Here is a 25,726-nt window from a genome sequence, read left to right on the forward strand (position 1 = left end):
GGTCTTCCACAGGCGGCAGCCTCCGTCGGTGCAGGGCCACCTGCTCCACCGTGGTCTCCTCCACGGGCTGCAGCGTGGAACCCTGCTCCACCGTGGTACTCCATGGGCTGCAGGGGGACATCCTGCTTCACCATGGTCCTCACCACAGGCCGCAGGGGACTTCTGCTCCGGCGCCTGGAGCACCTCTCCCCCTCCCTCTACACTGACCTTGGTGCAAGGCTGTTCTCTCGCTCCCGGCTGCTGTGTGGCGCAGCGTTTTTTCCCTGTCTTAAATATGCTCTCACAGAGGCGCAAAACAACATCGCTTATTGGCTCGGATCTGGAAAACAATGGGGCCATTCCCAAACATGGGGCAGCTTCTAGATCTTTCTCACAGAAACCACCCCTATGGCTCCCTGCTACCAAAACCTTGCCACGTAAACCCACTACACCCAGCTGATTTGACTGGACTCAGTTCTGCTCCCTGAAGCAGCTGGATTTCTGTGACTACAGTCCCTGCTGTGGGAAGGAGGTGTCAGGAAGGATTTTTATGATGCAGGTTTCTTTTTAGCTGAAACTGTACTGAAATAACCCAATTACTTCATATGGGGCACAGAGCAGCCGCTCAGTAATAATGATTCATGTGTGGTTTGAACCCAGGTAAACCTCTGGATGCCCAAATTTAGCTGGTCCTCTACAGGAAGTTCATAGTTAGTTCATGGTGCTACATTATTATGAAAGCAAGATTATATTAATAAATGGGACAAGGAAGGATACAAATACACAGATTTAAATTATTGATTTATTAGAGTTTTAATTCTAGCCTGAGATACAAAATCTGACATCAAGTCATTGCACTTCTGTTATCAGAATGTGTAATCTCCAATCTGCCTGTGTAGAAATAGTAAGACAACAGAGGACCAGGACAATGCCAAGTGATATAATGCCTTAAAATACAATTTTAAATTAACTAGAAGTACATATTAGCTAGCAAGATTATAAAGTGTGTAGTGGGGGGGGGGGGGTTGGGAAGCATTACTTAGCTTGTGCTGCTGCAGCTACACTGCTCCTGGGTATGCAGCTAGTTAATCCAAGGTAGCCTAGTTATTACTTTCCCCATACAGCCAAGGGCAGTAGCCTGAGAGAGAGGAGTGTTTGTCTCCTGAACACAGTTCTGATTAAAACATTTTTTGAAAGTATTGATTCCCAAATAATACACGATAAACTGAGCTGGCAGGACATACACACATGCCTGTGAATAATAATGATTTCAAAAGTCATGCTACAGGACTGTATTTGAAAACAAAACAGAACCAGAACACTTGAAAAAGAAGGGCAATTGCAGCAATTGCATGTGAAAAATGGGATTTGACCAGCAATGTTATCTGCCATAACCAAAATGCAGGTTCACAATGACCAGTGGTGGAAGGGTGTCCTAGATTTGGCATGGACCTGACACCAAGAGTGCTGTGAGAGAAGCTTGCTGAAGCTCTCCCTTCCAAAGAAAGTATTGCAACCACCCAGAAAAGCTTAACCAACATGTCATTTTTGTACTTTCTGTATTAATAATGACTCAATTAGGATGTGAAGCTACAGACAGCTGGAAGGAAGCTCATAAGTGGCACACATGCAATAATAATGTCCTTTTCTGGCTAAGGAATCAGCACTGATTCTGGATCTGTCCCAGGCTGGCCTCTGATTTGCCACTGATCTCTGGCCTCTCATTTAGCACTGGTCACATGAACAAGCTTCACTGGTTGTCCTCCCCTCTAACACTCGTTAACAATGATAATTAGTCAACAGGTACATAGCACTTTTCTGTGACTTGCGAATTAGATTTGTAGATTGACCTAAATAGGGTGCTTTTTATTCACAGATATGAAAGGATTTGCAATAATAATTTATTTCTCTTCTAGAGTAGCATTGTTGCTAAGTAAAATTTCCAGTGAATGGATGGATTTTATAATAGTATCGAATGCCCACTCTAAAAGATGGTATTAGGAAGACAGAAAATGAAGGCAAGTTAAAGCAACAGCGAGAGGAATGTTGGCTATTGTGCTGAAGACCCAAAAGCAGTGCCTTAATGACTCGGATGCTCCCATTAGTGTAATTAGAAAAGTTGCACTTGTGTGCTCTCAGCAGCAAGGACTGACTTCCTGCTCTCTGCAACACAGCAGATATAGGGGCTGCAGATTCCAGGAACTACCAAGAGACAGACAATAGTAAAAGCATGGTAGGAACAAAGATCCCTTTCAGACTGGGACACCTGAATAACCTGGCAAAGCAGCTGCACAGGCTCTTCCCACAGAGCAAGCGCCCTCCCCACTGCAGAAAATGAGAACAGCCCAGAAGATACAAGGGAAGGCAACGAGATTCGGTTTTGTGTATATAGCTGTCCATAAGAAACTAGAATGGAATGTCATTACATATTCCTATTTAAATAACATTGTGTGCAATTAGTTAAATAATTATGCATCTGATATAAATGTCCTATTTAAATAACAGCTTTTACTTGCTGTGGAACTTAGCTGAATGTAAATTAGTGAAACCAGGATAAAATACTCTGCATTCTCCTTGCAGATCTCCTTCCCATCCAGTCCTGTATAAAATCTGTTCTTTAGCCAAACCCAGATATGGGTTATTGTGGTAAATGAGATAAAGAGACTTCCATCTCTAACTATCCATTTCAAATAGGATGTTTGCACTTATGTGTAGCAGACCTGTGCTTTTAGCTGTAGTTCATGAACTACAGTGTGAATCTGAACAAGCATCAATGATCAAAATATATATGTCAAGTGGACAGAGGCTGTATCAAAATATAATCTCATATGTCTGTAAATTTCTTTGGGTTCCTTGTTCTTGGCTTGCATTATATCTCAGCTCTAACCTCTGTTCATTCGTATTGTGAAAAAAAAAATTAAAAAAAATCTCCTCATTTAGAGCTAGTCTCAGTCTTCCTTCAAGGAGGGCTGTAACCAGACTAATGGAACCGCATCAGATACTTCACTTACTTTCATTTAGCATTTTCCTCACTCATGCTATTATTCAATTTCATGAACATTAAATGAATGCATTTCATTATCCAATTAATTAGTACCACCACTATGTTCTAGGGTCAGCAAGATATGCCATGATGAATAAAGTCTCTCTGCCTCCTAGCCTCTAAAATGTTCAACATAAAAGCACTGTGCTTACTGTGCTTTCCTGGACTTCATGCAGGCAGCTTTAATTGTTCCTGACTGGAAACCTTCCATGTAACCTATGTCACACATCCACAGCATCAATCCAGCTTGAAGTGGTAAAAAGTTCCTCCAACATGGACATGAGTCATGTCAAGAAACAAGCCATACGTTTCCCAGTATTGGAGTCCAGGTGTAAAAAAGGCCCATAGAAATAGGACAAAGTGAAAACATTGGCCCAGGGGCCCAAAAAGCTGTGGCTGGCTCCTTATGCTTCCTGAATTGATCCCAGAGAGGTTGGGCAGTGACATTGTCTTTGAAGCTCTGGTGTGGACATAGTCTCACAGTACAGACTGAAAACACATCATCACTTTGAAAGTTCACTTGAATTTGCACCATCCACTGAAGTTTCCAAGGCAGCAAAGAACAACTACATGTGCAAGAAGTATGGGTGGTGGTACTGCAAATAGTTTGATAGCATGGCTAACAAGAACAGAGAAACAGAAGATTCAGAAAAGCAGAGTTATGATGAGAGAGAGAGGAGAACCAGTGAGATGAATATCTCTGCTTCTCACACCGGGGTGTGGGGGTCACCTGGGAGGATCTGCCACAAGTATTTCTTCAGCAGCAGTGAGAACAGGATAATCCTGCCTTTTCATAGCAGATAGTAGGCTTCAGCCTCTCTGACAAGCTAATGGAAGGAGCATACTTTGGAACTGAAATTTTATATTCTCACAGTTATTTTACTTAGAATGTGTACAATGGTGACAAAGTTTTTGTGCTTCTGTAGGAACCACATTAGTTATTTTGCTCTTTGTCACGTAGAGAAAGTGAACACAGAAGTCTTTATAAAATGTTTTATGAGTCTTAAACCTGATTAAATATGCTTTACGTTTTATAAAATTTATTTTAAAGGTGTGGAGGAAGGAGTAGATAATTTAAGGCTAGTAGCAACATAATTTATGAGATGTGAGTTTGCCTAACAGTAAAATCTATGCCAACTACTGGCGTGTTATAAGAGTAAATTGAAGGTTAACCCTAACAACTTAACCTCTTGAACAAAGTTCCTGATATGAAAAGACAAAATCAAGAAAAAAAAGATACAGTAAGTGCAGAACATATTGGAAGATTTGCACCCAAAACAGATCGCTGTTTGCAATAACTAGAATTAACTGACTTGTGTGATTGCTTACCTAGTCTAGACCAGCACTATATCTCTGTCCACAGAATATTTCAGGTGAGTGTTGTAAACACCAGGTTTTTCCCTAAAAAAAAAAGTGTTTCTAAATTCCTCATGTAATTGATTCAGTCCTGTTGGTCTTAGGCACATTTGGAAGGTGCCTTATTACCTCATGCTCTCAGGGATGTCTGTTATGGGGCTTGGAAAGACAGGAGATGCTATGCACCCTTGCAGCAGGGCAAGATAGGCAGAGTTTTAAACAACCTGGGTGGCTCCTACAGAGCTTGAGCAGATCCTGAGCTGGGTCTTTGGACATCACAATTCTACCCTTAGAAACCTCAGCTGCACTTAGCTCCTGCTTTCAGCACCTGACTCTCTACTAGATCTTGCTGCTTGTCAGAACATTTGTTCAATCTTTATGAATTTTAAAGCTCCAGTAACCAATATTTTCAAATAGGCTATGGGAGTGACAGACCAGCTAAAACTTTTTCCATCAGCTCTGCTGGTGCAGTACATCTCGTTTGAAAACTCTGTTGGTGTAATGTTTTGGCTCATGTAATTTCAGATACCTTGATGCCTGTGGGATGGGTCACTTTGGGCAGCAGATGTGCTGGTTTGGGAGGTTACCTGTCTGCCTGGTACCAGCAACAGAGACGGAAACCTCCTTTAGCCACCATACACCAGCCACACGAAGTTACCAGCCCTCAGGAAGGAATATGGGAAAAAAAAAAAAGAAAAAAAAAGTAACGATTGGAAAAGTCAGTAATTAATAATCACAATTTCTGTTTACTCCTTCGAGATGCGGATGATGGAAGGGCCAGGTCTCATTAACCTGGTCAGGGACTGTGAAAGGCTGGGCTCTCTGCAGCATGTCAGAGAGAAGGGAAAATGTGTGAGATTAGGGAATAGGTTATTCAGCGGCTTGCAGGCTTTGTATTTTGTTTAAATTAGGTTATTGATTCTCCTGTTCTTGTGCACAAGGAAGAAGAGTGGTTCGATGGCATTTTAGTTGAAGCTATAAATAAGCAAAACATAGTCCCATTTAAGAGAAGAAATCTGTCTTTTGTGCTGGTTTGTAAACAAGACTCAAAGGAGGCAAGTGAAGAGGTCACCTCCTCATGTCCCAAACCTGGTAACACAACCGGTCCAGGCAGCTCCATGCTGCCAAACACAGCTCCATAAGCTGACACTTTCAGGACATAAATTTCTGATATGCTAATCCTTTCAGTCCCAGAAAGAGCTTGTGGGTATCCCTTGCCCTCCTGTCCCAGCAAAAAAGCTGTGCCACAGCTGGTGTTCTCCACACACTGGTGTGAGCAGCCCCTCCTTGGAGAGCCACTGGTGCTGAGTTGTAGCTTGGAGGCAGGGAAGAGGTGGTCTTTTGCCTCTTCCCCAGCCTAGGTGAGGCTTGGAGGAGGTGAGGGATGCTGCCTGCCTGAGGTGGTGGGTGCTTAAAGGAGATGAAGCCAAAGCTGGTAATGAGGGGACACCCTTCGGCTTGGAGGGGGGAGATGCAGACCCTTGTGCAACCTGGTGAACCTGGGCAGACTTGGAGGGTGAGCAGGATGCAGGAACCTTGCACTTCATAAGGGATGGGGTCACATGCCAGTGTGACCCTGCTGCAGTTTTAATCTGTGAAATATCATTCCCACCCCAACTGGCTACACATTTACACCACCCTAATTTGTCTTCTGTATGGGCTACCAAGCATTTACGACATTACTGTAAATACAGTGGTCAGACAATAAATTGTTGCTTTGGGGACTGCTTTAGGTGACCATTGGCTGAATTTAATGACAGTATGTGTTTTTTGCTGCTAACATTAAAGAGTTTTCTTAAAATAATTTCTATAGTATTCTATTTAATACATTGTTGCAATTCAGTGTAAATTTATATAGAGGCTTCTGTGTGCAGGGATGAGAATATGAACCATGGTACTTCAGGCAGCTGACCTACAAACAGATGATCCACACATGAATTCAGAGCCCTCCACACCTTTGCATTTCACAGCTGCCTTTGGCAGTGAGGAATATCAACACCTGAGTTACTGCTGCCATCAACTAGATGCAGCCACAGAAGGATCTCATACAAGACATTTTCCTTTTCTTTCTCGCCTATATTTATGATGCTTCCTTTCCTGCAGCTTTGACCTACAGGTGTACCTCCCTTAATTTTCCTGTTTTCTTCCACACTGCCATTCACCATCCTCCTCTGGTCTCTTAAGGCATTGGAGAGCATTATCTGTATTTGCAGCCTGTCAGTTGTCTCCCCCGATCCATTTCCCACACAAACTGTTCTGTCACTTTGCCCTGTCTTAGTGCATCTTTTAGCACTTCCTCTTCTTCTTTTGACACTAAGGTTATTTATTTTTTTATATATATATATATATATATTTTTTTACACTCAGTCTGGTACATTTGAAGCTCTGTGCCTCCCGCGGTGTGCCAGACATCTGCACTTTCTTCCTGCAGATCCCTGAAAATCCATGCTGTCAGTTCCCCCACAAATCGTATTTGGGAGCAGCTTGTTCCTGCTGACATGTTTTAATATTTTTGGACAGCCCTCCAGCAAGCAAAGTGCAGCTGGACAGACAGCAGCCTCCAGACAGCAGCTCTCCTACCCACCCCTCTTCTCACATAGAGCTGCATGTTGCAGTGTGCTCCCTATCAGGTGAGAGAGCAGCCAAGTGATTGTATACCCTGCCCTTGCTCTTTCCTCATGTTCCCAACATCATGCCTACATCTGGTCCCACTGTAAATACATAACTTGCATGGAGAAAACCCTAAAATATAGTACAGATCAACTTTCCTGACTGCACTAAATTCAACCCCACCAGCTCACAGGAACTTGTGTACCTGCTCTCAGCTGTGTTGCTCAGCTGATTAAGGACACCACCCTGCAAGTCTGTATTGACAGCACCAAGAGTCTCCAGCATGTAGACAATGGTTTCAGGCTCTGCAGACAAATGCATCCAGTAAGTTGGCTTACCCACTGACACATATTGCTACTCTAAATAATATAAATATTTCAGCCATGGGATGGAAACATTAGGTCCCAACTTTTATGGGACAGTGCATCCTTGTGCGTTTAGATCAGTGGAACTTCTCCTGGTGGTCTCCTGTGATCAATGTTTCCCATTAGACCAACTGAGAATAACCGAAAAATAAATTTAAAAAAAAATTCCAAATCTACAACTGCAGCAAAAAAAGGGAAACACTCTTCCCAACACATTACTTGCTTGGTATTATTGTCTACAGGTCAATGAATTGCAGAAGCTGGTGCTTTAGACTTTGATTGTCTGGAAAAATATAGTAAGTGACAATAGCAAATTCTAATTTGCACCACTCTTTGTGTGCCCCTGGTAATGTCCCAACCCATTAACATCAGGCTTTGTGGTGCTTGTCCTTGCCTTGTGTGACTATCCAGCTCTAGCATTTAGGTCAGGGCTATGGAAACCTTGAACAATAGCCTCCTTCCTCTTTTAAAGTACACATTTTTCCTCTGTTAATGTCTCCACTCCATCTTCTTGCTGCACCAGAGTTTGAAATGTAATGAGGTGGTGCCAGTAGACCACATATTGCTTTGTTATGGGCATGTGAATGCAGAGCTGTGCTATTCTCTGCAGTGGATTAATGCCCTGTTGTTACAGTCAGTGCTGAACTTGATGTGCAGCCTCTGAAGAGGCAATAGCTTGACGTGAGCCACTCTCTAAGCACTCCAAATGGGTCTCTTTCATTTTTTTTTATTTTTTTTTTTTTTTTGTGGGGGAAGGCATATAAACTGTATCGATTAAACTAAGACAACCTAAAATAAATGCAACAATCTTCCTAGTCAAGCAGAACCTGAAGTATGAAACAGAAATGCATATTTCCTTCTGCTGGATATTTACAGGCTTCTCTTTAGACATCAATACTGCTGCTGGTTCTGTGAAGCCCTGTGAAGCCCTGAAATCTTGAGTACTCAGAAATTGCTGCACATTTTCTAGCAGTTTCTGTCCCTCATATTAACTAGTCTATGGCTGAACTGAAAACTGATTCAACTTTAGTGTTTCCCACAAAATGAAAACCAGATAGGCTGATGACTTTCAGGATACAAAATGAATGCTGTGTGTTTTTACTCCCTTCCCCTTACCTGCTTAAGGATTTCTGCTGCTGTTTCGTGTGAGCAATCAAATATCACGTAGAACTCCTTGCCCTTCTTCATCTCCTTGAGTAAAGGCCTGGCATCTTTATTCCCAGAGGGCAGCTGACGGATTTTGATTTTAATGTTGTATCTAGAAGGGGCTTTGATGAGCTCCTGCAGTCGAATTAGACCTGAAAGATGATATGCAATTATACAACTAACTATTATGTGCAGGGAGTATTTATTGTCACTTAAAAAGGGTCTCTTATCAGTCCTAACATATTTCACATATCTAAAGGATAAGTTGTTAACCTCATATTTTCCAGCTTCAGACTGATATAGTTATAGATTTTCCTTTTCATGATTACATTTCGCCTCAGCAACTAAATACTCTGAAATCTATTTGGAATTTGTTGACTCTAGGATATGTTTGTATTGATGCAACATTGATACCGTACATTGCAAAAAAAATAATATAATTCTTCTTTGCTGGCAGCTAATTATTATTTCTTATTATTATATAAGAACCTCCTGATTAAACAAGAAAACCTTACTATCTTTCCTGGCTAATATAAGGCATGAGCAAATGAGGAGAGACTGAGGGAGAAAAGTTTCCAATGGCAATGTTACCCTAAGTGAGCAACAAGTTGTTAACCTGAGTTAGTGATTAACCTGAGTGCCACTTAACAATAATTATTCTTAATAGGCATCCATATGGCTTTCATTGTCCTCATTTCAGCATACATTGCAATACCCTAGAGAGGGGAATGTTATTTTTTCCTTATCATCAGTTTAGAGACAAAAAGCTCGAGGACATAGTGAAATTAAATGACTTGCTTAAGGTCACTCAGCAAGTCTGAGATCTTCTAAAGAATTGAAATACTTTGATATCTAACTCTATATCTGTAAACACAAGAACATGATTTCTAAGACTATGTCTTCAGCTGGTAGAAATCTACAGGGCTTATTTGAAGTCAGTGGAGCTCAACCAGCTGAAGATTTGTCCAAGTATTTAAACACAGTGCAATTCTACTAGCTAATTCAGCACTCCTATGTAATTTGTACTGCCTCCAAAAACAAAGTAAGATAGTTAAGAGTTCTTTGAGGTGTGTGATTACAATTTCTTTCTCATTACCCATGAACTTAATTTTCCCACCAAAAAAAAAAGCCCATGATCTCCTGCTGAGTGAAAGTAAAAGGCTGCCTTAAAAATCTGTATAGGGAGAGAGAATACGAGCAAGAAGCACTTCTTAAACAAAAATCAAAAAATGATTAATATGAAAAAAAGTCATTGCTCTCTTGCTGGGTGTGGGTATATGTTTGTCTTGTTCATGAATGTCCTTGTCTAAATGATCCAATGGTACATATAAGGCAATATGAAGGATCACTATTTCTTCTGAGGTTAGCGAGTTATTGCTAAGTTGGCTATTGGTTGTTGGCTTTCACTGTTGATTTTCAGTCAATTTATTGGCAATGGTTTTTGAAAAAAAAAGTCTTTGTCTCTGCCTGCAATACTGGGTCTGTTCTTTGGAGGTCTTCAAGTATCAACAATCAATACAGAATATTAAGCATTATGACTATTCAAATGTAAATTACTGCACACACTGTGAGATCGGAACCTGGCTGGTAGCCAGCCTGTGTAAATATGAAACAATTTGAACTCATTATTATGAGAGTGGAGCTCATGCTTCCAACACTGATTAACAAGTAGGAGAGTTTATGCAATCTGTCTGTAAAGCTGTAACTTGTCTGTATCATGCATTCAAGTGCACTGCTGTTGACTGCAGTGCCTCAGACACTATCACAAACAGCGACTCTCAGAGGAAAAAATGAGTTTGGGGATGGGGAGAGGAATGCAGGAAATCTTGCATTTAATTCACAGCAACAGATTGAGTGTCATATCTCTTTCCAGAATCAAAAAGTACTTAGCTGCCAGTATGGTGTAACTGCGAGAGCTGAAGAATATTAAAATACCTGCTTCAGTCACATACCACTTGGAATTGCACTTCCCATCACTTCCTACTGCAACACCGAATGAAAGCAAAGTCTGGTTACAGTGTACCAAAGAAACCAAAGAAACATTTAGGTGTGAAAAGTATGCAGGTATTTTCTTGGAGGACCAGACAAAAGCCTGAAGCTGCTGATTGCCATCATAATCAATAACTACGACAAATAACCATCAGTATTCTCATCTTCCTCTTTTTCCTACTCAAGAACTTCAAACCCTTGGACATACTATCACCAAGATTTGACTTGTGACATATCTTAAACATTAAGAGCTTAATCTGATTCCCAGGGAACAGGGATAAAGGCCTGGGCAAGTATGGTTTAGCGGAGGACTTGCTAGTGTTAGGTCAGAGGTTGGACTCGGTGATCTTGGAGGTCTCTTTCAACCTAGATGATTCTGTGATTCTGTGAAGTGCAGCACTTAGAACAGTCACTTTTCTCTTGCTTGGTATGACCATACACCCAGTTAGGAGGCATTAGTGACTCCCCACAAGGCTGGGAAGAAAGTAGTGGTTAAGATGGGAAGGGGTCAGAAGAGACATATCCTGTGCATTGGTTCACCCTCTGCAAAGTGGATGATACGGCCTAGACAATGTTGCAGGACTGTGCTAGAGCAGGAACTTGAGTAGGACAAATACTGTTTTAGAATATGGACAGGTGGAAGCTGTGAGTCTGGGTGTGAACTTCAAAGAGCCTGAAGGAGGTATCAGCCAATTCTATTGAGAGGAAAAGCTCTTTAGAACTTGAAAATAAAAGCTGTAGGGATGGAAGCCCGACTTGTATCACTAACTTGTTTGGGTTACTGTCTGTATTCTTCCGTCTTTTATCCAGACAGCTGAACACCCTTTTCCTTTGGAAACAGTGTTGTGAATTTTCTCTAGCATTGATGGATTCAGTACTCTTCCAACTTGTCTTTTAGTGGTTTGAACAAGAGAAATGGTTTGCTCTGACACTTAAGTAAAATGTTTAAATATGTGAAAGTCTTTGAATATTTCATATAAATTTGTAATGTCTAGAACTACTGCAAGTTGTGATTGACATTTTTAGGAGTTCAAACACGCCTAACATGAACATAATATTCCAACAGGCAAATAGTCATAGACACTGGTGGTAAGTATGGTAGTGTGTGTCAGTAGAAGTTGTTCAAGTTGTTCATCTCCTCCTTCCTCCACCTTCCCCTCCTTTTTTTAATAATAAAACTGTGTAGCTAATTCAGTCATATTTTAAAAATATTAAGAAAAGTTTTTACTACTATGGGAGAAAGTACTTATTTTTTATTAGAAAACTGTGTTAGGATTAGCCAAGTTTGATATCTCTTGTCACTGTGCAAGTTCAAACAAAACAAATTCAGTAAGAATTCAAATTTTGCGCAGTGCAAACAGATCAAACCGATATGACAGAAAGATTTAGTTCCTCTAAATCTTAAAAAAAAAAAAAAAAAATAAAGAGAGAGAGGGAGGGAGGGAGGGAGGGAGAAAAAAGAAAGAAAGAAAGAAAGAAAGAAAGAAAGAAAGAAAGAAAGAAAGAAAGAAAGAAAGAAAGAAAGAAAGAAAGAAAGAAAGAAAGAAAGAAAGAAAGAAAGAAAATGAAAGAAAATGAAAGAAAGAGAAAAGGAAAAAACGTAGGAGAGCTCTCTAACAAATAGGGAAAATCAGTGATTCTTACACAAGATGAGGAAATTGATGTGGCTGCCCTTCTCAGTATCTGGTAGGTTAAAATTATTGAATTCAGGAAAGGTGGAGTAGATGAGAGACAGAGACAAACCTGCACTGAACAACTATTATTGTTTGAGTTTTTGATAACAGGCAAAGTTATGTGTCTGTTACAGATCCATGTGTGAAATAACAATGTACAGAAGTGGGATATTGGAAAGGATATATTAAAAATCACTGAATCTAACCAAAGTACAGGATACATACCCAGTTCTAGCATGTGGAAAGACAAACAACAGTTTATGGTACTGAAGTTTGGAAAATGCAGTGATCAATGTATCATAAACTTTTCTGCAAGGATTTGTTAGATTGTCTTTAAAGTTCTGGAGACAATTCCTTGTCTTACCTAGGCAGCAAATTGCACTTGATATAAAATAACTCTTTTTAATTAATACCCAGAATAAAGGTAGATTATGGCCTGGGTACTCTAAGAATAAATTGGATTATGCTTAACATGTAAAAATGAAGGAGCAAATATTTGCTTGGGAGTCTTATTTTTTTGCTTAGGAGTCTTATTTTTCATTAGTATAGGAAAGCTATAGGTAATAGGGAGTGGGGTGAGAATTTTCAGAGAGATCTTACTCTATAGCCCAAAGACATTAATTTACTATCAAGAAAGACAGTAAAAAAAGCTACAGCCGAAAAACAGTTGGATTACAAAAACTGACGGGATGGGAAGTAGCGTTTGAGATAAGAAGGGTAGACATAAGTGATTTGGATCCTTTAGAAGCCCAAGCTCATTCAAATGAGGTAATTTTCTAATTTTATTTTTTTTTTAATCATTGCTTAGTCCAAACTTGTAACTGTATTTCTCTTGATGGATGTGTCCATTCAGCAATGAAACCCATAACTACAGGAAGTGAAGAGAAACATCAGCTTGGCAAACAGGCACAATTTTGCAGCCTCTCTACCAGAGGTGGCTGTGATGGCACGTGGGCTTGGAGCAATCCTGTAGTGTGAAGGATAAAAGCAGGATCCCCTCAGTCTTCAGAGTAGACTCTTATGGATCATTGCAAGTTCACTGTTACAGCTATGAGTTCATTGTTTGTTTAGAAATGCAAGTGCACTTACAATTAGCTTCCAAGCTAATTGTAAAAATATATATATATTTTTTTTGTAAAAATATATATATATATTTTGTATATAAATTGTAAAAATATATATATATTTTTTTTCTTCTTGTAGTATAAAAATGTCAAACATGAGAAATAAAAAGAAGAGCCTGAGCTAAATGGTGCCAATCTATACCAAAATCCAAATACTCTTTATAGTGATCAAAATTGACCTGTTTACTTTCCTGACTCCATGTTAATAAGATGATTGATGGTTAATTTACTTTAGAAATATCTCTACAAATGAAGTCTCTTTAATATCAATCATTTTTGTAACTGAACATGTACACAGCACCTAGTGTTTTTAAATGTTAACTTGATAATGGAGTGGGCTGAAAAAGACCTTTATTTATTTACCCCTAAGTATATTTTGGCATATAGGGCTATGAGTCCATAAGAATCCTGCTGAGCTAAACCATCTTAACATGAATGCAGGAAGATTGCTACTGTAAGCCCAGCCTGACTTGCTCTTCTACCTCCAGCACTCTGGTATACACTGCAACTCTAAGGTGATCAGAATATTTCCACTGAAACCTGCCTCTTGGATCCAGGAAGGGATGTTCTTTTTTTGTGCTGTCTACAGTGTGGAAATAAATCTAACATTTTTAGCCTTAAAACCAAGTTTGGTGTGGTTTTTTTTTGTTTGTTTTTTCAAGCAGAATTTTGTCTTTCAGTCAATGTGACTTCTTATGTAAATATGGTGGTTTTTTTTTTTATTATTATTTTTATTTTATTTTATTTTTACATACTCGTTTTAAATGCTTAGAAAGCTGCTTTCATGACTCAGCCAGGAATGTTTTATGCCGGTATCACAGAATCAACTTAAATGTTGCTTGCACATCTGTAGAGCTCTGAAAGGTGTTATATTTATGTAAGCAATGAGAATCGAAAGGGAAATGCAAATCTCAGAGCAGAGTTGACAGTGAAGTGCTTACTTTGCACCAATGAGAGTTAACACACAGGATTTTTCAGAAATGCATGCAGTTCATCTACATCTTAAAAAATACATAAAAAGATAGTGTTGAAGGATTGGGATGGTGGGAGTTTACATTGGAATAACTGATATGCTTTAGCTACCCCACTGTAAAATGTTGCCAGAGGTAAGAGATCTACCAAAAGGTAAGGTCATGCTGTGACACAATCCTCAGCTGGTTTCACCTCATTTACAACTCCAACACTTTGGTCTAGCTAGGATCTTTATGGTGGGTAACTTTACACTGGTTAGGGGAGGAACTTTAGCAATGGATCCTTGATAACAATAGTTTTGTATTGGCCAATAAAGACCAATTTAAAAATGCAGTCTTCTTTGGGCCCTGGTAATAGAACAGAGCTGTGGTTTGTGCCCCTCCAGTGCTTCTAGCTGTCAGCTAATTTCAGTGTCAGGGCTACTCTGTTCCCAGCTTCAGCCAGCACACCAGCAGATGCTGTGGGCACAAGGAGCTTTGTGTCTTTGCTGGACAGCTATGGCTACTGCTTGTCCCAGGAGGAGGACAAAGAATGTCACAAGGAATGAATGATATTCTCTGAGTTAAGACTCACAGGATGGAAACATTTACATGAATTGCACCTTTTAGATTCAGCATTCAGTATCCAGCTGACAACTGGGTTTGTTTTTTCTGAGACAGTTCTAAGGAAGAAGAGAGTCTCTGCATTAAAAATGCTACAGTTTGAACTTTTAGTTTGTAAATACATTCTTCTAAAGATCAACCCCTCACTGAGACAGGGAATCCCAGATCAGCCCCACACTAGAATACTTATCAGTTTGAAGCTGTGTTATTGGTTCCACAAACAGGAAGTGAAATGTGACTCTACCAAACACTGAGGAGCTACCTCCTGGTGACTTCTTAGCTTCTGATGAAGTGAACAGCTTTCCAAAAGCCTAGGAGTGGAAGCACAACTAGGAAGCACAACTGTGCCATAAGAGATCTTTCTCTTCCATATTCTGGGGAAACCTGCTGTAAGAATGCCAAACTGAACTATCACAGGCACTCTCTCACAGAATTTATCCATGAACCTACATTAGCAGAAGCACACAGCACGTGACTTGCAGCACACCACTACTACTTACCTGTGCTGTCTTCATATACTACTGTTACTATTTTCCAGTTGTAGTATAGTACGAGATCCAAAACTGCTCTGCTGATGGCTGCATAGTCTGGGTAGAGGTTGATATAAAAAGCGTCCTTGTGATCCACTGTAGGGTGTTTCCATCGAGTCTGAATATGTGGGACTTCGAGTGCATTACAAATGGACTGCACAGCGCTGACGGAGGAGCTGTGGGAAGGTCCAAAGAGGGCAGCTACACCAAGAGCGAGCTGATCACATGCTGTGGAGAGAGGAGGGAGGGGAGGAAGAAGCTGCTGGTAAGCCAAAGCAGGAAACTCGCATGGTATTTGCTAAGATAATTTATTCTCCATCCATGCTTATCATTTCAAAGTGACAACAGGTAACCATGTTGCTCCAAGACCCACTTGGAAATGGTCCCTGAAAATGGCATTACTGATTAGCAATATATCCTAGAACCAGCTTATAAAAAACAAAACAACTTCTCTGTCCATTGCTTTCAGATTGCATTGATTCCCAAATTGCCTTTCTCTGAATGGCATTATCCTGGAGAAACCAGGAGCTTTCTGACTATGGGCTTGCCAAAGGGATGTCACATGAATTAAGTTTCATGGCAGTGTGTCAGGGAATATGTTCATGGAATCACAACAGACACCATACAGATTCCCCCCATGACTGGCAAACTACTACCAATGTGAGTTGCTTTAATTTCAGGCTACTGAAGTAATATAAACAGTAAAGGGCAATATGATTCATGGCGCTCCATAATTGGTGTTTACAGAAGATGCAGTAAAGCCTAAAGGCCTCAGTAACAACACAGAGAAATAAAGAGCCAACATCACTTATATTTTAATACCTTTCCAAATCAGTCAGATGGTAGTATCAACAAAGGCTTCTTTGTTGATACATTGTGCCTGTATCTCATCCAATGTGGTTAGTATTTCTAGAAAAGAATCCCTTCTGTAGGTGTCTTTTTATTTTTCTTCCCCTCCCATGTCTTTTCAGGCTAACTGACATAAGATGAAGTAATTTTAATTACCTTTGTCCATTCGTAAAATGTACCACAAATGTTTCTAATAAGGTATTTATGGACTGAGACAAACCTCTGCACTGAGTTGCAATGTCGTACTCTTTGTAAGGTAGTTCTTTGTGGAAAATCTAGAAATTACTGCTGTTGGATGAAATACTAAGTATCTGAACACCCACAGTGAACAGAGATATTTTAAATTAATATTTAGTGTCTGATAGTAATAGAATATGACAGAAAATCAATTATTTTCTGTTTTCAGTCTACAAATGGGTGTTTTACAGACAGCATAAAATGCACAGGCTTTCAAGGTTTAATTCAGAAGCCTTCTGAAAGGATAACAGGTTTTAATGTGAAATTGCATAAATAATATCAATAATTCATGCAGAGAAGAAATTACTATTGTCTGCATGGATCCCTTGTGCTTTAGTGTGTAGAATTACAAAAATATTTGTAATGAACTCCTTCCTACAGATTAAATGGTGAAGACACTGAAGTATTTTCACAATAGTCACAGAAGAGATTCTCACTATAGAGGGAATGTAAAATCCTCTCTGGAGGTCTGGATTATATGGATTAGAAATGCAGAGTATTTGATTTTTGATAGCGTATAGTTCCAGAATATATTTGAAAAAATAAAAAATAAAAAAGCAATAAACAGAATTTAAAGCTATCCTTGATGTTCTTTGAAAATATTTTTTTCCCAATCTTCAGTAAGAAACTAAAGTGCCATGAGGAGAATTTAGTAACTTAAACATTTAAAAAACAAAAGCTTAACAGTGTTCTAACATGATTCATGATTTGAAGTGCATTAATTTTCAGCCTTCATTTGCCTTATAATAAACATATCTTTTAACTTAGACCAAATATATCTTGTACTTTTTACAGAAAGAGATGTTATAATAAAGCGCAAAACACATCTGCAAAGTCTTGGTGACTTATGGGTCTTTTCCCTAACTTGTTTGCATAGATTGTGTGCACACCATATAATTCCAATAGCTAGACTGCTGAATATAAAATCTTAGCAAACTTCAACGTTGCCTCCTAGAGGTGAAGAAATACACTGTGCCTAAAAAAAGTTGTGTGTTTTTCACCTTTTCTGTTTATATTTGCAAGTAAATTGGATTCAAATAATTGGACCATACTTTTCCCTCTAGGAAAACTAAACAATATGCAAAAAATTCCAAACTTGTCCATTCCATGTCTTAGAGTTATATATAACAGAGAAATTGTACTTCTGTCTAACCCACTGAAGTGTTAATATTTCAGGACTGGGGCACTACTGGCCTCTGCTCTTTAAGGTACAATAGAAATCATTTGTTATGAATAATGGATATCTGTGTGCATGTGCTAATTATGGGTTGTGACATCCCACTGTGCTCCCTGTTAGTCAGTGATCATTTACTGCAAAATTCCAGGTGGCAAATCTATTTTTTGGAAAGAAAAACTGGTTGGACCTGTCTCCTTCCATCTGGGGCTCTTAGCATGCAGACAGGATGTAGGTGTTTTATCAGAAACTAGATGACAAGACCAACTCCAGCTCAATTCTCTTTGAAATATATTTTTTATGTTACTGTTTGTATACACATACTACAATTGGAACAGAAGATCAGGCAGTGGAAAGGTAGTATAGAACATGTATGTTACTGACACAGTAATTGAGATAATTACCTCTTCTCGAGGCTTCAAAACTATCAAAAAGGTTAATTCTCTGGATGTCATAGGTTAATGTTGTATTAGGCATCAGAGTTCTGTTTCTATTAATGTTGGTGACTGCAAACTTGAAAGCCAATTCTTCAATATTAACAGGTTCATTTTCCACGGTTTCAAAGATCCCTCCTGTTGATACAGAGATAAATGAGAAGTATTATTCACCTCTTCATCACTGTACATAAAAAAGAGAAAAATAAATTATGAGCAACAATAAGCTGACTGTTCATAAAGTAAAACAGTTTAACTTGCTGTTAAAAGCAAAAGCACATTGGACCATTAGTTTTTATCTACAATGTCAGTGTAGGTTAACGCAGTATTATGAATACTGGTTAGGCAAACATCTGTGAAAGACGATACATGTTTATCATTCAGGCTTCTGTAGTAAAATGTTTAAATGCTTGCAAAAACTTCTGTCAAGTTCCCAACTAAAAGCAGTAGTCATATTTATTGGTCTTGTTCCTCCTGCTCAGTGTAATCTATGTTTAGAGATGAAGCTTGGATGTGTTGGAGATATTTTCTGAAGTGTTTCTACAAATCTTGACAGTACAAGTTCCACATTCACAAGTGATATGTAGTTGGAGTAGGAATGGACCGAAAATTTCCACTCGAGGTCTTTGCCTTAAGAGGGCTTTTTTTTTTTTTTTTTTTAATTATTATTCACGTGTTACCAACAAATGTTGGCCATTTCTCAGTTTTCTTGGGAACAGGTGAATATTTTTGCTTTATCAAAGCTCATTGCTGTACAAGTTGAACTTGTTGATATAAAGCATCTGAGCCACATACTGCTCCCACAGAAGATTCTGCCTCTGTGCCAAAGTGATAAGTGATGTCTCCAGTAATGTGGTGTCTACCAGTACCATCATGACTGCTTTATAAGCCCCCTTGAAAGGCCAGTGCTGCATGTAGCATAATTGCTCTCAACTTCCTATTGTTCCTCTAAACTCTTCCATTAACATCTGTTCCGAACTATTTGAGCAATGAGGTGTCCCAGCCCTTCTGTGCAGTTTCAGCTGGGCAACTGCTATTTGAGCACTGCTCAATTTGTTAAGACTTGTTTTCTACCTTTCAAATTGAAATTATATATACTTCTTGCTCCTTGTTAAAACAAGTGATATCAATAAGAACTTTAACATGAAAATAAGTTTTCCAGAAGAGGACCTGTAAAGAATGAATTTTAGTTTTGGCACTATGAATTACTTTGGCATGTACTCTGAGACGGGAAAGGTGCTTGTGTTTCAAGCCAACATACCATCCCACTTATACTAGGATGTCTACTCCCTCTAGCCTCTAGAGACTATATTATGCCAACAACATATTCAGCCTATCTAGGAGCACTGGGATTTGATGAATGCATAACAAACACAGCTAATTTGAAAAAAAATAGCTCCTTTAAACAGCAATCTCCAGCTTCAGTACTTGATTTTGCAAGTATAATTTACTCATTTAGTGCAAGTCACTAGAGAATACTTTGGATTTCTCACTTACATATTTTCACATTTCCCCATGTGAAATTTGAGCCCTAGATATCGCTTTATATTTTCTGAGCATCAGAATGTATTCAGCTAATGTGCTGCAATCTCTTGCAATTTTGATGTCACCAGTGTAGGAATAGTGCAGTCATTAGCTGATAATCAGGAAATGGAAACACAGAGGAATTAAAACCTGTTTTGAATTTTAACTCAGCAATGAAAACACTGGAGACTATCAAACCCAAGTTGGCAATGTAATCTCTAGCTACTCTTGAATACGCAGCATTATATGTTATTTCTCAAAACCATATGTAACAGCACCTTAATGTGACTTAATCAATTCTAGCAACTTAACCAATTTTTTCATTTACTAAATGGATTTCAGACTTTCATTTTAGTTAGATAGATCTTTCAGAGCCTATAATTCCTCATGACAATGACGAACCCAACAAACTTACTTCTTTTCTGATTCAATAAAATTTACTTTTCTTCCTTTCATCTGTGGAAGACAAGTGTTTTCAGTTGGCAATAATGTCAGTTTGTTCTTAGGCCAGCAAGATACACCTGTTGTGTTTTGCTTGGACCCCTACTAGGATTAGCAGAACATTGTTTCATGAGGCAAGGTGGAATCCACAGAGTATAATCAATAGCTTGAGATAACTTTTTAATTAGACAGTTGATGATAACAAAAAATCTTTCCATCATGAAAACTATTACTGTGCTGTGCTTTTTCATTTTGTTTGCTTGTTTAGCTTAAAATAACTTTTTTTCAAATATCATGAGATAGTCTTCATGTCCTATGCTTACGCATAAATGCAAACGTTTTCTCATTTTAGGACTAGGACTTTTTCCAAACCTCTAATCAGTTGTCTATTAAATTGAGATTAATTTTAATTGATGTATATGCAGGAACTATTTATATTTCATTAGCAGAAATTTGCAGAGTTTTTGCTTGGTCCCCTTAAAAAAAATTGAAATTCACTGGGCAGAGGGAAGAAGTAGAAGGAAAGGAGGAGTGATGGATAGCATGAAAGTTTTGCTAAGCAAACTAATCAAAATAGCATATGCACCATTGTGTATACTTCAAATGTATTCAGATATGTCTTTCTAACAGTCTGCTGTACAATCAATATGTTGGTACCCTTTCAACACATTTTCCAGGTTTCTTTTGTGCATATTAACATGTCAGTAATGCACTTACAGAGAACTTTGGTTTCATGTTATAATTTATTGGTGAGAAAGTCTGGGTAGGTCTGTGTAGGAACAGAACAGGCGGTCACAACATTCATAATTTATGCATGAAATATAGTTCATAGGATCACAGATTCATAGAACATTTTGGATAGGAAGGCACCTTAAAGATCATCTTTTTCCAACCCCCCTGCCACGAGCAGGGACACCTCCCAACAGACCAGGTTGCCCAAAGCCCCATCCAGCCTGGCCTTGAACACCTCCAGGGATGGGACATCCACAGCTTCTCTGGGCAGCCTGTGCCAGTGCCTCACTGCCCTCACAGTAACAGGTTTCTTCCAACTATCTAATCTAAATACACGCTCTTTCAGTTTAAAGCCATTACTCCTTGTCTTCTCACTTCACTCCCTGACAAAGAGTCCTTCCCCAGCTTTCCTGTAGGCCCTTTCCTTTAGGTACTGGAAGGCGGCTGTAAGGTCTCCCCAGAGCCTTCTCTTCACCACGCTGAACAACCTCAGCTCCCTCAGCCTGTCTTCATAGGAGAGGTGCTCTAGCCCCCTGGTCATCTTTGCAGACCCCTCTGTACTCATTTTAATACTTCTATGTCCTTCTTGTGCTGTGTGCCTCAAAGCTGGATACAGTATTCCCCTACTCCATAAGAGCAGAGGGAGAGAATCACCTTCCTCCACCTGCCAGCTCCACTTCTTTTGATGGAGCCCAGGATATAGTCGGTTTCCTGGGCTGAAAAACGCACATGGCTGGCTCATATTCAGTTTTTCATCCACTAATATGCCCAAATCCTTTCCTACAGAGCTTTCCTTCAGCCATTCTTTTAGCTGAAGTAGAGATGTTATGTTGGGAATTGGCATACAGGGCCTGGACATGTGTCCGTGGAACAATTGTTCAATCTGAGCTTGCCTTAAGCAACCAGGAGCAGGCCTTAGAAAATCCCATGGCTTGCTGTAGCTGAGCAAACCAAGCTACCAGGGCAACTATGAGAAGTTCCCATGACAGTGTTCCCACATTGCCCAGTTGAGGAATTCAGAAAAATATTGTTACCAGTAGCTGGCTTCAAGGACAAGGTCTATGTGACTGCTAATCACAAGGGGGTTGTTTTCTTGCAGGTGGGGTTGTTTTCTTGTAGTTGTTTGTCTGAGTGCTTTTGACCAATAATTTGTGTGAAACACCGTCCGCCCCTGTTAAGTTCACTATAAAAGTTAGGCTATTCAGGCAATAAAATGAAGCTTGCTGATGACTCATATTGAGTGTCCCTGTCTTCCTTCCGTCGACAACAATGTTAAACAAGGTGCCATTTAGAGTCTCTGTAAGATAGTGATCCCCTTCTTCACCCCTATGATAGGGAAATTTTGAGACCACTAGCATCATTCTCCAAGCCAATAAATGTTTATTTGACTATATGTTCTCTTGGTTAAACCCTGAAGTAAGCACAAAGAGAGAGGCCCTGCTGCCCATGAACAAAGTCCATGAGATAGTTTATGGAGGAAATCATTGTTTGTTGCAAGTGAAGTTTGGGAAAACCTTGAACTACTACTTATTTGAGACTGATTTTTCTGTTGGGACCCATGGGTATAAAAAGAGCTGAATCAGTCTATAAATTTGCATCACAAACAAAGCAGCAAATACAATCTGTCTGTTTCATTCTGTTGTGTTTTCATCCATATACTCTTAATGAAATCCAGCAATTTAGTAAATAGTTTCTCTTCTCTCATGGTCTGCTGATGACTTACAGTCAAGCTCAGAATATATTGTAAGGTCCAGGTTAAAAGAGAAATAGCAGAGTAAGTGACAAGTTTGACGAAGAACCCATTTGTCAGATGATTCATTTAAATCAAGTAATTACTGTACAACACTTTAAAAACAAATTAACCAAAGGGTTCTACAAGGGAAGGGAAAAAAAATCAATGTTAACTCAAGATATAAATGATGTTCCAGAAATGAGGCTATTACTGCTAAGCACAAAAACAAGCACTGGTTTTCAAGGTAGGCCACTGGTAGCACATACATGGGAGAAAGCTTGGGTTTTGAGTCCTCCCTTTCACCTCCCTCCCCTGTAGCTCAGCCAGGATATGCTCTGCTGCAGCTCCAGCCAACTGAAGGCTGCTTAGCCTTGGGCAGTGGCAGGCCTGTCCTTTCTTCAAGGGTAGTTGGGCACTGGAACAGGCTCCCCAGGTTTCCTCCCCAAGCCTACCAGGGTTCAAGAAGTGTTTGGACAATGCTCTCAAACATATGGTCTGATTTTTCGGTGGTCCTGTGAAGAGCCAGGATTTGGACTCAATGATCCTTGTGGGTCCCTTCCAACTTGGGGTACTCTATGATTTTATGGCTCTGCAGCAGTGCCGTGTTTGCTGCCATGATGTGCAGGCTTCAGTCTATTGAATCAACTGGAAGCTGAGTGCCCCATGTCAGGTGAGTGCAAGACCTATAGGGGCTGCTCTGGTTCTTATGTCAAAACTTCCCAAGGGCTGTGCCAGCATATGTGGCTGAGGAGTGTTCCCGTGCTCTGGTCCCACATGCCCTATTGCTTGCAGGCTGCAGAGGCAAAGCCAGATGTACATTATCCAATCATGCTGCATGCAGGGAGTAACTCTCCATCAGCCACATGCGAGCACATCAGTGGGAGAACCCAGTAGTCATGTTCATTTAACAGATAATCCTGCTTCAGTGCACAACATGTGTGAAAAAAACAAAAACAAAAACAAAAACAAAAAAAAAAAAAAAACCTTTTCCTTTCTGCATTTACTTTATAAAGTGATGTCTCAGAGGCTGAAGAAAAAAGCTGTTTTTTCCCCTGCTTTTAATTTAGCCATGGAAAGTAAGAGAAAAATGACTATTTTCTAATGTTACTCTGACAGAAATGAGATCTGAGCCACATGAGTGACTCCTCTTCAGAAAACAGCAAGGGATGCAAGTCAAACTGACAAATATGACAAAGCATCAGCCCCATTCATCCTTTGAAAAAAAAAAGAAAAAACCTACAGCAAGTAAAATGTCAAAAATATAAAAGCACACCTCAGTAGGCACCTGAAAAAGTAGCTTCAGTCCTTCTGAGCAAGCGTTTCCATTTAACGGGGTCATCACAGACTGAGAGTTTTAGAAAAGGTCATGGCTGAATTGATTTCCATATCTCTGAATGGGTATCAACATTTTGCTTCAAGACAAGGCACAGCTCAAAAGATTATTATTGGGAAAAAATCTCTGTCCCCACTTTAAAACCAGTCATAAACAGCAACAGCTAAAAATTGTTGACCTTTCTAATGTTAGTTATCAACCTAGTCTTTTTTTAGCTGGGTTTCCTCAGTGCAGAATATCTCACTAACAAATTTCAGTCCCAATACTGTGGATTTAGTACGTTCTTTTAGCTGCATGAACACAGAATTGCCTGAGTAGACATGAAAGAATTTCTGTGATTTCAGTCAGTGGTATTATTTGATGCTTTCAAAGCTAAATAGTTAAATGCTAACTTCTCAAAACATATATTTTTTAAAGTTGTATCCTGATTGAAGAGATTTTCCTTAGCTATTCTAGAGCTAACATAAGAACAATGCCTTTCTTTTTTTTTTTTTCTTTCTTTTTTTTTTTTTTTTAATTTTGTACTCCCTACTAAATTACTGAAGAAAGCAACTTGGATGAGAAGTTGGCTTGCAGAGAAAAACAGTCCTAATAGCCTGCAAAACAGAGGTGTGAAAATACAACTGTTTTTTTGAGGGTGGTCTATATTACCCTCTGACACCTAAGGGAGAATAAAGAGAAAAAACATGTTCTGCCCTTAAAACAGCCTGAAACTCAGCGGTTGCCATGGACATGCCAAAAGAGCAGTTATTTTTCAAATTTAGATCTTCCTCTGGAACATTCTTATGTTTATTATCTTGTTAGAAAAACTTCAGATTTCCCAATTAAATTTTCCGTGAGTCTCTCCAGCTCACTGGTGGCTGCATGAGGCAAGTTCCGTGAGTCTCTCCAGCTCACTGGTGGCTGCATGAGGCAAGTTAATGGCAGGTCTCCACCCATACTTACACACTGGACCAGTGGTTAACCTCCTTTGCACAGCATGTAACTGCTATTGAACCACCCTCCAGATATTTTTAAATTCTTTATCACTAAAGTATTTCCTTCTGCTTTTTGACCAGTGAAAAATGCTGGCATTGGACGTAAATCGTGTTTGTGTTGTTAAAACTGAGAAAAGGGAGAGCTGTTGAACACTAGATAGGACCATAGGTCCATTCAAGGACCATAGGTAAAGCTACCAGACACAATGAGATTTAAAAATACATATTGCTGGGATTTTTATTTGCTGACAGCTTTTCCTCCCTTAGTGTACCACCTCTGTCCTACGTCCAGCAGTTCCAGCAACTTAAGAAGAGTAGCACAGCTACTTATACATACACATGATTCCAGTAGTAAGCATATTAATACTAATTCAAAGTATCTGGATATTATGACAGAAATTAAAGTGAGAGACAGGAGTTTAAAAACCTCGGAAGCCATATGTAGTTTATGTTCTTATTCAGATTCTACATTCAAATAGCAAAAGAATGCTCTTTGAAAATAAACATACTGACCATGCAGTGTGTTTGAAATATTAAAAGGTACAATCAAATAAGAATGGAAATATATAGTTAGAAAATACGATTTTCTTCATAAAGACACATGAATTTTTCTCTTCCCTAGGGAAAAAAAAAGTTGTTCTCTCCAATTAAGTATAAAACTACATTTCCACGTGGCTGATGTCCAAGTGTCCTTTCCTTGCTCAGAGGATATCCTAGTTTCATAGACTGAGTGTGACATGCACCTTCTCGCCTCCCTGGGGAGATGTTTGTTGCACAAGAGGACACACAGAATCAGCGATGTTGAGGCACATGGCCCGAGGGAAGTCACTGCCTGAGGCTTTGAGACACTGACAGCTTTCAGTGGCGTCCTAGTGCCATGATGTGAAGGTGATTTTCTAGCAGG

At 39.4% G+C, this 25,726-nt stretch overlaps 1 protein-coding gene across 2 annotated transcripts in view; it reads right to left on the minus strand.

Moving 5' to 3' along the window:
• GRIK1 (glutamate ionotropic receptor kainate type subunit 1) overlaps positions 1 to 25,726 on the minus strand; it is a gene marked incomplete at both ends in the record, with an annotated part of 166,806 nt that overhangs the window by 62,328 nt on the left and 78,752 nt on the right. For both annotated transcript variants that reach the window (XM_084284305.1, XM_084284304.1), the window contains 3 exons: positions 8,470 to 8,651; positions 15,360 to 15,617; positions 18,054 to 18,221. In XM_084284305.1, coding sequence (XP_084140431.1) covers positions 8,470 to 8,651; positions 15,360 to 15,617; positions 18,054 to 18,221 — 608 coding nt within the window. The remainder of the gene's footprint in view (positions 1 to 8,469; positions 8,652 to 15,359; positions 15,618 to 18,053; positions 18,222 to 25,726) is intronic.

Source organism: Netta rufina (assembly GCF_964035555.1).
Source record: "Netta rufina genome assembly, chromosome: 1".
Taxonomy (NCBI): domain Eukaryota; kingdom Metazoa; phylum Chordata; class Aves; order Anseriformes; family Anatidae; genus Netta; species Netta rufina.